This window comes from Emys orbicularis, chromosome 1 (genome assembly GCF_028017835.1).
Source record: "Emys orbicularis isolate rEmyOrb1 chromosome 1, rEmyOrb1.hap1, whole genome shotgun sequence".
In the NCBI taxonomy this organism is placed as follows: Eukaryota; Metazoa; Chordata; order Testudines; family Emydidae; genus Emys; species Emys orbicularis.
The window spans coordinates 362,146,561-362,159,661 of NC_088683.1; the positions used below are offsets into that span (position 1 = coordinate 362,146,561).

Consider the following 13,101-nt stretch of genomic DNA (forward strand, 5'->3'; position numbering starts at 1 on the left):
CTCCATTTATAGGGCTGTATTGAGCTGAGTCCACATGTGAATGCTTTGAGAGAGCTGCTCACCATCTCCAGTCCTTCCCCACAATCTTCCCCAGCCAAGGAGGACACCAAGCTAATGCCTCAGGTTAATCTTAATACTAGCCCTGTACCTGTCTGCCTATGGCAGCTGTGCCTCAATCCAGCCCTGTTTTACTAATGATCATTAATACATGGAAACCTTCTTTTTTCTGTCCCCCCACCCCCATTTCTTTGCCCAGCATCGGCTCCATCATATAGGCTTTGTCTGTGGGACCCCATCCGCCAGCACTAACAACCCTTCCATAGCACCCTCCAGGTGAGAGATCCAAGGCTTTGTGATCGTTCTGGCTGGCGTGACTTGCCAGAGCCAGGAGCCCTGACTTCTGGGCCTGTGCTCTAAGCCCTCCGTTGGGCAGCACATCACGCCACTGAGATGCCCTCACGAGGACTGGTAGCATCACATGATCCAGCACCGGCCCAGAAGCTGTGTCTGCGGTTGTAGTGTAGGGAGAAGCCACTAAACAGGAGATGCGAGTTCTAGTCCTAGCTCTGCCACTGACCTGCCAGGCGACCTTGGGCAGGGCACGTCATTGCCCCGTGCCTCAGTTTCCCCATCAGTAGCATGGGGGTGCTGACATTTGCCTCTCTTTCTGATGCTTTTTGAGATCTATGGACAGGTTGCTCCTGCCCTGCAGAGGGAGAAGAGGGCTCCTGGAGTGCAGGGAGCAGGAGGAATGCACCAGCTCTTGAGATACTCATCCATGGCCCTGTGCAACTATGGAGTTGGAGTGGGTGTGCCTGGCACCATTGCCTGTCCATGTGGAAGAAGACTCACTCCCATGCATGTGGTGGCTACTGCACTGACAGGCCTGTGTCCAATAGCTCCTGGGAAGAGGGCTGGCTGTGGGTCGGGCAGGCCCACCCGGGGAGCTCACAGCAGAGGCAGCACAAATCCAAGCAGCGCTCTGCATTGCTCAGAGAGGGGTGCTCCATCCGCTACCCATGCCCATCACCCTGTGTTCTGCCACAAAGGGGGTGATCAGGATCCCGGCCTCACGCTCTGCCCTGAAGGGCTGGGGGTGAATGGGGTGGACCAGCTGGGCACGGAGCAAGCCCCCTGCTCTCTCCTAGGGGGAGCGCTTCGCTGCTGGCCGCAGCAGGCGGCTCACAAGCCATCCCCCAGAAGGAGCCAGGGAGCTCGCCCGCTGTGGGAAGCAGCTGCACTCGGAACTTCCCCCCGCTGCTGTTGCAGAGCCCTCACCTCCAGCTGGGCTGGACTTGCTACAACTGGAGCTGGTGCCCACGTGTAAAGGACAGCACAGGGCTGCCTGCTGCACACCCTGGCGGGCGCTGGGGAAAGGAAGAGGGCAGCTTCTTTGTACGTCCCCCTTATTAAAGCCGCGCGGGTCCCACAGCTCCCCGGGCACTGCTCCAAGAGCCAGGCTCGCTGGGAGCAGCGCCCCGCTGCTGCTGCTTGCTTTCAGATGCAAATCAGCTCTTGGGTAAGAGGGGAGCTGTGGCTTCTTGCAACACGCGGCAGTTTCACTTCTCAGTTGCAACAGCGGTGAGACCTTAGCAACGACCCTTTCCCCGGGGCGCGCTCGTGGGTGGGCATGAAAGATGTCAGCAACCAGAGGATCAGGGGAATGGCTGGACAAACAACTCCCCCCGGGGGAAAATAATAACTCTGCCTGGCACCAGAGCCAGCGGGTTTAAAACAATGGCTAAAGCGAGCGGCGCTGTACGGAGGGCAACCCACTGCGGGTGGGGTCTGGCCAAAGGGATTCTGCTCAGGCTCCTCAGAGAGGCAGAGGAGGGGGATGGTCGGGGCGACCCCTTCTGATAACAAGCAGATCTTGAGCAGGCCTCGCAGCATGGGCTGAGATTGTTCAGCTATTGTCTGAACACGGGGGACTTACACGGGCAAACAAAGGAACCCAAACATGGCACAGTGTCCCTGCTGAGCGCACAGTCCCCTCCCCTTGGCACCAGGCGGGACGCTCACTGCCTTCGCCTGGCAGACTGCCGCGGAGAGCCAGCCCGAGGATCCGGCAGGCCCTCCACTGACCCTGACCCGGCCATGGCAGGGTGAAACAGGCGACGAGCCTCCTCCCCGGCTCCGCAGGAGCGGCTTTGCAAGCAGCGGGGACACAGATCCGCGTTCGCGTCCCACTCCCAGTCAGTCCCCGGCCCAGGCCGAGGAAGCTAGTGATCCAACCCGCGGACCAAATTCGGTGATGAATCTGGCTCACGTGCCACCGGAGGCACGTTGCACAGATGCTAAGAAGACTGCAAACAGTTGGGATACGACTGACCGTGCCTGCCTCTGAGCCTTCCCTCTGGGAAACGCTCCACACACCCGGCCAAGTGCCCCCCTGAGGTTCCTCTGGGGGAGTCACAGGAGGGGTGACTAGAATCCAGATGCAGAACTCAGCCCCTCCCAGGAAGGGAGCTGCCTGGTACAACTGGACCGGTGTCAGCATTCCTGTAGCTTGGAAACGACAGTGTTTCTCGTCAGTGGTACAAGGAGAGTTGTAGTTGCCAGTGCAAAGTCTATCCACACACAGCCCTTTACAAACGAGCCCAACAGTTCTCTAGCTGCTCCCTAGGAAACAGCTCACCCATGTGCCTGCACAGAGGATTCAGGGGGCCCGGGGCAAAGCAATTTTGGGGGCCCCTTCCATAAAAAAAAGTTGCAATACTATAGAATACTATATTCTCATGGGGGCTCCTGCGGGGCCCGGAGCCTGGGGCAAATTGCCCCACTTGCCCCTCCCCCCAGGAGGCCCTGCGCACAGGGCTGCACTAACCTGGCTTCCACGCCGTGCCCATGCAACCCCTTCCCTCCTTCCACACAAGGGGGATTTGCAAACGGCAAGACTAAAGCAACAGAAGGGAAACTGAGGCAGCAGGCACCCAGGGGGCATCTCGCCCTGCTGCGCTCCCAGCTGTTGTTTGAAGGCCTGAGTGAGCAGCCCCCTGGATCTGCTCCATCCCACGTCCCCACCCGGTCCGTGTGGCACGGACCGGCCGTGTCAGGGAGCAGTGCCCACTGTGGAAATACCAAGCCCTGGCTCCTGCGTCCCCATGCCCAGCAGGCAGCAGCCACCGCTGCAGCTAGGCCAGGTGTGCGGCGCAAGGGGTGGGCAGGGGCTGGCCAGCCCCCCAGGGGAGCCGGCCCCAGTCGCTGGGTCTCTCTCTTTTATTTCTTACCCTCTCTCCCGGCTCGGAGACAGGAAGAACTTTTTCCTCCTTCCCTCCCTCCCGCTCGGTTTCAGTCTCTCTCTCCTCTGCTCCGTTCGCTGGCTCCTCTCCCCTTCCATCACTCCTCCTTTCCTCGCTTTCCCCCTTCCCTCTGAACCCCCCCGGCCCCCTCCAGCGCCCCCCGGGCTAGAACCCCCGGCGCGCCGCCCGGGCACTCACATGTCAGACGCGGCCGGCTGGTAGGGCTGGCTCCGGCAGAGGATGGAGTGGCCGCAAGCTTGGCCCATCTCTCCTCATCCTCTCGCCAGCCCGGCCAGATGCAGGCGAGGGCTGAGGATGCTGCTGGCCAGAGGTCCCGGCGCCCTTCTCTCTCCCGGCTCGCCGCGGCTGCGGATGCTCCCGGAGCCGGCTCGGGGGAGGGTGTCTGAGGACTGGAGCCGTAACCGAGCCTAATGCAGCTCGCTGGAGCATGCAGGGTGGGCGGGTGCCGCGAGGGAGCATGTGTGAGCGAGCGAGCGAGAGAGAAACACCCGCTCGGGCTGACCCGCGGCGGAGCCGCTCCACGCCCGCGGGCCCTGCAGCGCCCGGGCAGGGGGCTGGAGCCAGGTGCGAGTCCCGGCGGGCGGAGGGGGCCGGGCTCTCGGCGGGAAAGGGCTGGGGTGGAGTTTGCTGATTGCCCCGGGCTGGGCGGGGGGTCTCCGGGCCGGCGTGCGGCTCGGGGAGAAGCCTTTGTTCAACTCGGACTAACTCCAGCCACCCTGGGCAGCAGCAAGGGGGGTGTGTGTGTGTGTGTGTGTGTGTGTGTGTGTGTGTGTGTGTGTGTGTAAAATCCACAGGCACACATTGGGCCAGATCCTCAGCTGGTGTCAATCAGTGTGTGTGTGTGTGTGTGTGTGTGTGTGTGTGTGTGTGTGTGTGTGTGTGTGTGTGTAAAATCCACAGGCATACGCTGGGCCAGATCCTCAGCTGATGTCAAGGGGTGTGTGTGTGTGTGTGTGTGTGTGAGAGAGAGAGAGAGAGAGAGAGAGAGAGAGAAATCCACAGGCACACTCTGGGCCAGATCCTCAGCTGGTGTCAAGGTGTGTGTGTCTGAAATCTACACACGCTTTGCCAGATCCTCAGCTTGTGTCAATGTGTGTGTGTGTGTGTAAAATCTACACACACACTTGGCCAGATCCTCCACTGGTGTCAGTCAGGGGAGGGTGTGTCTGTGTGTGAAATCTACATGCACACGCTGGGCCAGATCCTCCGCTGGTGTCAGTCCGGGGAGGGTGTGTCTGTGTGTGAAATCTACATGCACACGCTGGGCCAGATCCTCCGCTGGTGTCAGTCCGGGGAGGGTGTGTCTGTGTGTGAAATCTACATGCACACGCTGGGCCAGATCCTCCGCTGGTGTCAGTCCGGGGAGGGTGTGTCTGTGTGTGAAATCTACATGCACACGCTGGGCCAGATCCTCCACTGGTGTCAGTCCGGGGAGGGTGTGCTGTTGTAATCAGCCTCGCTCCAGTGACTCCAGCAAAGCTCTATTTGACACCAGCGGAACGACACTGATTGACACCCTCTGAGAATCTGGCCCGACAGCTCCCAATGTGCAGTGACTGCACTCCAGCCTTGGCAAGTCCCCGTCTCTTCTCCACTCGCCCTGGTTATTTCTCAGGGGGTCCCTCCTCTCCATCCCCTCCCTCATCTCCCCTCTGCTCTCGCTCACCTTCTCATCTCAGTTCACCATGGGCATCGCCTCCCCACCCTGTCCCCCCGCTGTCCCCCTGCCCGCTCCCTTGTCTGCTCTGCATTGGGCCCTGCTCTGTCGTTAATCGCCGTCAGGAGCGAGCCAGTCGATACGGGTGCCGTTATTCTGCTGCTGAAATGGCTCGGGCTATTATTAGCCGGGTGCATGTTAGTAATTTAATTCATGTGGTTTGGGGAGCCTGGCTGCATTGTTACAGCCGGCAGGAAGGAGCTGGGTGTGTAAGCCCTGAGCCTGAGCATGCAGTGGGGGGGCTGGGGACACTGCAGGGCCAGGAGGCCCAAACTGAGCCGGCTTCGGCGTTTTTGGTCACCACCCCAGGTGGAGTTCTATGGATTTCCAGCCTCGAGCCATCTCCCCTGCCTGCCTGGCACACAGAGATTTATACCTAGTGCCCTGGCGTATGGTGACGGTCACTGGGCCAAATTAACCCTGGAGAAAACTCCACTGGCTTCCACTGATGGATTTGTGATCACTGGTCCTGATCGGCTAAGAATAGTGCCTGTCCTACTCGTTCTGTTACCCCGTTCCCCCCACACATCCTGCTGTTCATCTCATCCATCTGCCGTGCCTTGTCTTATAGCATACGTCTACGCTGCAGTCAGAGGTGTGATTGCAGCACATGCTATACACCAGCTAGCTGGAGTAACCATAGCAAGTGAGGCCGCCGCGACTATACAAAGCTACTCGGGACCTGGGTGCTCCTGCACACACGGCGCCATGAAACCATGTGTGTCAGAACTGGAAGCAGCCTCTACATCCAGACCGCTAAAGCGGAGAGCGACCCTCCCAGGTTAGCTGCTGGAGGAGAATAACTGTGTCTGCCTGGCCCCTTTGGAGTTCCTGAGATCTTAGTTTCCCAGTGGCTCGCCAAAGAGAACCGAGCAAGCGTGTGCAGGTGAGACCTGCCCCTCCTCCACCAGCGGGCGGACGGGCCGGCTACCTGGGTTCCACTGGACGAGCCGGCTATCCGCATCTTGATGATGGCTGTGATCTCGTCCTGCTGTTTTCTCATCTCTTGTTCGTCCACCTGCCGAGGGGAGAGAAAGCCAGAGCGATCGAACCCTCCGCAGCCCGGCAGCAGAAAGGCCAGATCGACAGCTTCACGTGGGGCCCAGCTCTGGGAGGACACGAGCCTCCCCCATCAGTCCCTGCCCCCCTGCCCATCACTGAGCTGTGCTGGTCCGGAGTCACCCACCTGCCCAGCTCCACTGGACAAGGAAAGGCACTCAAGCGCCTCTGCTGAATCCGTGCTTCTCCCCACCTGCTCCGATGTCCTCAAAGCTGCCACGGGTTCACGGCTATTGTTACTCATGCTAGTTAGATCAAAGCTAGTTTGGGTATAGCACCTCTGATCACTGTGTAGACATACCCTTAGACTGCAAGCTCTTTGGGGTAGGCACTGTCATTTACTGTAGTTTTGTACAGCGCCTAGCACACCATGGCCACTCCTGGCTGGCCTCTAGGCTCTACCATAATCTAAATGTTAAATCACAACCATAGATGTCAGTAATTTGCCGTTGGTAATCTAGGGGATGGTGGACAAGATTCTGCTCCCAGGTAAGACTGGTGAGACTCCAACATAAAATCCACAGGGGCCTGACCCTTAGCTGATGTAAACCGGTGCAGCTCTGTGGAGTTACAATGATTTGCATCGGCTGAGGTTTTTGGCCTGTTGACTTCAGCGGAGTCGCTCCAGATTTACACCTGTGAAACAGAGACCGGCACCTTTTAACAATTCTAGCGGTGGTTAGAGTCACTTGCTGAGCCTGCTTTTCCTCTCTTTTTAACTGGATTTTGCTCCTTGGGCCTGATTCTCAGCCCCATGAAGGCCCCTTTACCCTGCTAGAGTGATCACAGAATTTTAGAAATGTAGGACGGGAAGGGACCTTGCGAGGTCACCGAGTCCTGTCCCCTGCACGGAGGCAGGGCTAAGTATCATCTAGACCAGTGCTCTTCATTATTTTTGAAGTGGGGCAACTTTGGCAAAAAATCTTCCATGTGAGAGCCACATCAACCCAACACAGATGGTTGAACACTCCGAGTTCTTTGTTGGTTGATATGGTAATATTACCGTTATTGGTAATATTGCTTGGGGTGCAGGAGGGAGTATGGGGTACTGGCTCTGGGAAGGGGCTCAGGGCTGGGACTTGGGGTGCAGGAGGGGGTGAGGGGTGCAAGCTCTGGGAGGGAGTTTGTGTGCAGGAGGGGACTCCAGGCTGGGTCAGAGTGTTCGGTTGCAGGAGAGGGTATGGGGTATGGGCTCTGGGAGGGGGCTCAGGGCCGGGGCAAGGGCTTGGGGTGCAGGAGGGGGTATTGAGGGCTGGCTCTGGGAGGGCACTCAGGGCTGGGGCAGGGGCTTGGGGTGCAGGAGGGGGTATTGAGGGCTGGCTCTGGGAGGGCGCTCAGGGCTGGGGCAGGGGCTTGGGGTGCAGGAGGGGTTATGGAGGACTGGCTCTGGGAGGCTGCAGGTTGGGTGGTAGAAGAGCTATTCAGAACCTGCCCACTGAAGGGGGCGGCACTTACTTCGGGCAGCCCCTTCAACGCAGGCACCGCCCCCGCAACTTCCATTGGCCACAGTTCCCCGTTCCCAGCCAATAGGAGCTGTGGAGGCGGTGCTTGCAGGCAGGAGCAGTGTGCGGAGACCTCTGCTCCCCCGCTTACCCCTAAGGCCACAGGGCCGCGCTGGCCACATCCGGGAGCAGCGTGGGGCCGGGACAGGCAGGGAGCCTGCCTTAGCTGTAGCCCCACTGCGCCAATGGAGAGCACAATCGACAGGGAGTCGCACTTAGGGTCCATGGGAGCCACCACCGGCTCACAGGCCTTGCAGTGAAGAACACGGATCTAGCCCATCCCGGACAGGTGTTTGTGTAACCCAGCGATACTCAGACTGAGCCTCGTGAGCCACAAGTGGCTCTTGAATGTGTCTCCTGCGGCTCTTTGCAACACATCATATTAAAACACTGTGGTTTAATTATTAACCAATCTAAGTTATTATCCAATCAGAATGCTTTTACTAGGTTATTAATCAAATGCAGTTGATAAAATAATAATACTTGATCAGTCATTTTGCTGTGAGAATAATATATATATAAATAGTTAATGAAACAATGAATTCACACGACCGTGACTCTTTTGGGCAATGTTGATCGCTAATTTGGCTCCTGAACTACTGAGGTCTGAGTATCACTGGTCGAATCTGCTCTTAAAAACCTCCAGTGAGGGAGATTCCACAACCTCCCTAGGCAGGGCCGGCTCTAGGATTTTTGCCGCGCCAAGCAAAAACAATTTTGGCCGCTCCCCTGTTTTTTTCTTACCCCACCCCCGGCCCCGCCTCAACTCCGCCCCTTCCCCAGATCCCCAGCCCTGCCTCCTCCCCCCAGGCTCTCAAGCCTAGAAGGGAGGGAGGGGGAGAAGCAGCATGCGCGCACCGCGGCCGCTCGGGGTCTCCCCCTCCCTCCCAGGCTCTCAAACCTGGGAGGGAGGGGGAGCAGCGGCGCGCGAATCAGCTGTTTCGCGCGCCGCAGACGCTCAGGATCTCCCCCTCACTCCCAGGTTTGAGAGCCTGGGAGGGAGGGCGAGCAGCAGCGCGCGAATCAGCTGATTCGCGCGCCGTGGTGCGCGAGCGGCAGCAGCGGAGGTGAGCTAGAGTGGCCGGGACACATTTTTAGGGGCGGCATGGCCGGCGCCAGAATGCCGCCCCTAGAAATGTGCCGCCCCAAGCACCCCAGCTTGTTTTGCTGGTGCCTAGAGCCGGCCCTGTCCCTAGGCAATTTATTCCAGTGCTTAACCACCCTGACAGTTAAGAAGTTTTTCCCAATGTCCAGCCTAAACCTCCCTTGCCATAATTTAAGCCCATTGCTTCTTGTCCTGTCCTCAGTGGTGTCAAGGCAGCTCGGTGTAAATGAGAACTGAGATTCTTCGTCTTCTGTGTTGCTACTCTCAGTTCAGACTGTTTGTGACGTTATTGACACAAACTGGGACTGTATAGATCACGGTTGCAACCAAGGTCCTGTAGTGGCACCAAAACTTGTATAAAGGGGGTCAAATGAGGTGTCTAAGACAAGGTTATGGTTGGCTGGTTATGATTATGCTATCTGAATGAATGTATCATTTTTGTATTTAAAGTTATAAGTATTGGCTCTATACTGCCTGTATTTCAAACTTGTGCTATGCTTCTGGGTGAGACCCCAGACAATGTGGCATCAGCACTGCCTAGCCTGCTGGATGGCCCATTAAGGACCATCAGTTATACAATTGACCCATTGAGAGAAGACAGAGACACCTTGTGACTCAGCAAGGCATGCAGGGACCTGCCTATGGACAGAACTCTAAGGTTTTTCTATGCCATGTGCTGGACAGCTTGTCCAGCACAAAGAAAACAGAGGCCACATGGCAAGAGACTATAAAAGGCTGTTGCATCTCTTCCATCTTGTCTTCAATCCTGCTTCTGACCTCTGGAGGAACCTTGCTGCAAACTGAAGCTCTGAACAAAGGACTGATGACCCATCCCAGCTGTGGATGTACTCCAGAGACTGGATTTGAACCTGCAGTATATTTCATCACTGCTGCAAGCCTGAACCAAGACCTTTGCCATTACTGTATGCAATTGATTCCATTTAACCAATTCTAGCTCTAATCTATATTTCTTTCTTTTTATGAATAAACCTTTAGATTTTAGATTCTAAAGGATTGGCAACAGCGTGATTTGTGGGTAAGATCTGATTTGTTTATTGACCTGGGTCTGGGGTTTGGTCCTTTGGGATTGGGAGAACCATTTTTCTTTTACTCTGGGGTATTGGTTTTTTTAACCATTCATCCCCATAACCAGTGGCACTGGTGGTGATACTGGGAAACTGGAGTGTCTAAGGGAATTGCTTGTATGACTTATGCTTAGCCAGTGGGGTAAAACCAAAGTCCTCTCTGGCTGGCTGGTTGGGTTTGCCTTAGAAGTGGAGAAACCCCAGCCTTGGCTGTAACTGCCCTGCTCTAAACAATTTGTCCTGAATTGGTTCTCTCAGAAATGTCCCACCAGCGGCAGCATTGTTTCAATGCAGTGATATTGTAGCCCTGTTGGTCCAAGGATATAAGACATATAAGGTGGGTGAGGTAATTTCTTTTATAGGACCAACTGCGGTGGTGAAAGAGACAAGACTTTGAGCTCCACAGAAGACCTGAAGAAGCGCACTGTGGTGCTTGTGAGATTGTCTCTTTCCCCAGCAGAAGTCAGTCCAATAAAAGATATCCACTCACCCGCCTTGTCTCTTGCATTGTGTTTAAGTGGGTCAGGAAGCAGGTGTGAGGGGCAAAGGAGTTTCACTTCTGATCGGGTGTGTAAAACCGGTGAAATTTACATGTGGAGGGGGCGGGAGGGAGCAGCTAGAAAAGCACCAGACAAAAGTGTCAGACAAAGCAAAGGAGCCTCCGACTTCCGGCCCGGCTGTCCCTGAGCCAGACGCCCAGCTGGTGCCAATCAGTGTCGCTCCATTAAGGTCAAGGGAGCAGGTCTGATGGGCAGCAGCTGAGGATCCGGCCTACTGCAGCTACACAGGGGTAAGACGTTAATGGGGACTGCTCATCGGCTTAAACACCTCACTGAGTCGGGAACAGACTTTGCCAGGTGACACAGTCCTGCACTGTTCCCCATCTACGGTTCTTATCTGGCCCCCCACTCCCCACCCTTGCAGTGTCTGAGCCCCTCACAGTCCTTAATGCCTTTATCCCCACAAGAGCATTGCTATTATTCCCATTGTCCAGATGGGAAACTGAGTCACAGATCCTCAGATGTACTGAGGTGCTTAACGCCCATTGATTTCAATGGGCTAAATATCTTGGAGCATCTAGGCCGGAGAGTCTAGGGCCAGGTATTTATTTGTTCCTCAGCTCAGCATTGCAATGCCTAAAGGAGTTCGACATCTAAGACCCATTTTGGAAAGAGACTCATGCACTTCGAAAGCTAAGTCTCCCTGAAAGTCAAGGGGAGTGGCGCGAAGCCACCAAAGCCTACTGGTGTATCCTGAACCGCTGGGATTCCCCCACTGACTGCAATGGTGCTGCCCCGATTCGCAGCGGCCGAGGAGCCAGCCTGCTATGCCCAGTGACTGTGCAGGAGCTAGGCTTGCCGGCACTTTCTACTAACCACTGAAGCATTCGGCTCAGCCCGAGTCTGCTCAGGCTCCTGGATTTATCCATTCTGATTCGGGTCTTGTACAAGGATCATTGGGGGCGACCGCTGTAAGTGGGACCAAAATCAGGCCTATGTCATTTACACTACATGGAATTCACCCCTGGGCAGAGGGACAACACTAGCCCTGTGTGCCCTTTAAGTCCTTAAATAGGAGTTAAGTGGTTAATAGCCTTCCACTGGCCCTCTGCACAGGGGTGTGTTTCACCCACTGGGCCCCACCAGGGGGGAGCTGTCAGGGGCTTAACACAGTCACTCCTTTATTATGATTATTTTTATTATTTACACTACAGTAGCATCTACCGGCCTAGCCAAAATCAGGGTCCCATTGTGCTAGGCGCTGCAGATAATATTATCAACCCCACGTATTCAAAAACCATCAGACTGGCTTAAAAATCATGAGTTGTTTGGGGTGTTTTAAATCCATTTGGGAAGATTCTTTTCATTGGCCTTCTGGATTTGGGGCCTGCAGGGAGTTGCATTTTGAAGCTTTGTCCACTGCCGCGAGGGCGAGAAATTTACTTACACAAAAAAAGAATGCTGAGATTTTCACGTAGGAGGCGGGGTGTTAAGAACACCAAATATCCAGAGACTTGTGCAACTGAACCACAAGAGTTGGCTACGCTGTGTTAGTATAGCCGGCAACAGCTTCTGCCCCCCAAGCGGTTAGACTCTAAATAGGCAAGACAGATGAATGGTAGGAGCAGAGGCTGTTATCTACATGGTACAGGTGAGGTACTGAGAGATGAAATGAGCTGTCGGCAGTCAGTCTGTAGAGAAGCCAAGAACTGGACTAAGCTGCTGAGTCCCCAGGCGGTGTTAGAACCACAAGACCGGCCTGGCTTTCCTTCTGTGCCATGCCAGTTGTTTAATAACCATGCAGCCGGCCTTTTAGCTTCTCTCAGACAAGATCTTTCGTTTCTGAAACAATAGCTTCTGAAGTACTTTTTGAAAAGGCCCAAGCCACGTACCACTGAAGTCAGCGAGAGCCTTTTCACCCAAGAGGCATTTGATCCGACTCCAGGTCAGCCATTTATACTTTATTTCAGCCCCGGCCGTATCTGTTTGGATCTTCCAGCACACAGCAGCACTAGGCTGGCCAGGTGGCTTCTGCCAGCTGCTATCAGGGCTTTGGCAATCTTAGCAATGCGGCCGTTCATCATGATGGTGACCTCGTATATGCGGGTGCCTGTAATGATCCAGCCAGTGCTGATACAGATTCCTCGTGGCATAGAATTTCTCTCCGATGTCCAACAGGTATCTGGGGGACAGGTACATCTTGACAATTTCTCCCTTCTGACTGTTTCTACAATGCTTGTGCTTTCATTGCGCACACTCCTTTTTTCCTCCTATTAATTATTAGTATTTGTTATTTGAATTATCGCAGCACCTAGGAGACCTAGTCAAAGGCCAGGACCCTGTTGTGCTTGGCGCTGAACAAACACAGAACAGATGGTCCCTGCCCCCAAAGCGCCTCCAATCTAAGCGTAAGACAAGAGACAACGGATACAGATCAACAGGGGAGAACAACAGTGAGACAGCATGAGCCAGCACGGCAGGCAAAGTCTGGAGTGGGAAGAAAAGTCCTTGTTTGTGTGCCCATTAAGCAGTTGTGATGGGGGCAGCCAGCCATTCTATTAGTGTATTACTAAGATCGAGTGGCATTAGACTCAATACAAATCTTCTTGTGATTTTCACTGGACAACTCTCCAGACCTCCTGTTCCAGCAACATTGTGGTGAGGAGATGAGACTTGCAATACCTAAAATTCAGAAATTCCAAAGCCAGAAGAACATAAGAACATAAGAATGGCCATACTGGGTCAGACCAAAGGTCCATCTAGACCAGTATCCTGTCTACCGACAGTGGCCAATGCCAGGTGCCCCAGAGGGAGTGAACCTAACAGGTAATGATCAGTGATCTCTCTCCTGCCATCCATCACCACCCTCT

At 55.2% G+C, this 13,101-nt stretch overlaps 1 protein-coding gene across 1 annotated transcript in view; it reads right to left on the reverse strand.

Annotated features, from left to right (window-relative positions):
- PDE2A (phosphodiesterase 2A) overlaps positions 1 to 3,508 on the reverse strand; it is a 380,786-nt gene extending 377,278 nt beyond the window's left edge. Inside the window, exon 1 of the mRNA XM_065409992.1 lies at positions 3,441 to 3,508. Within this exon, the coding sequence (XP_065266064.1) occupies positions 3,441 to 3,508 (68 nt within the window). The remainder of the gene's footprint in view (positions 1 to 3,440) is intronic.
- Between the last annotated feature and the right edge of the window lie 9,593 nt (positions 3,509 to 13,101).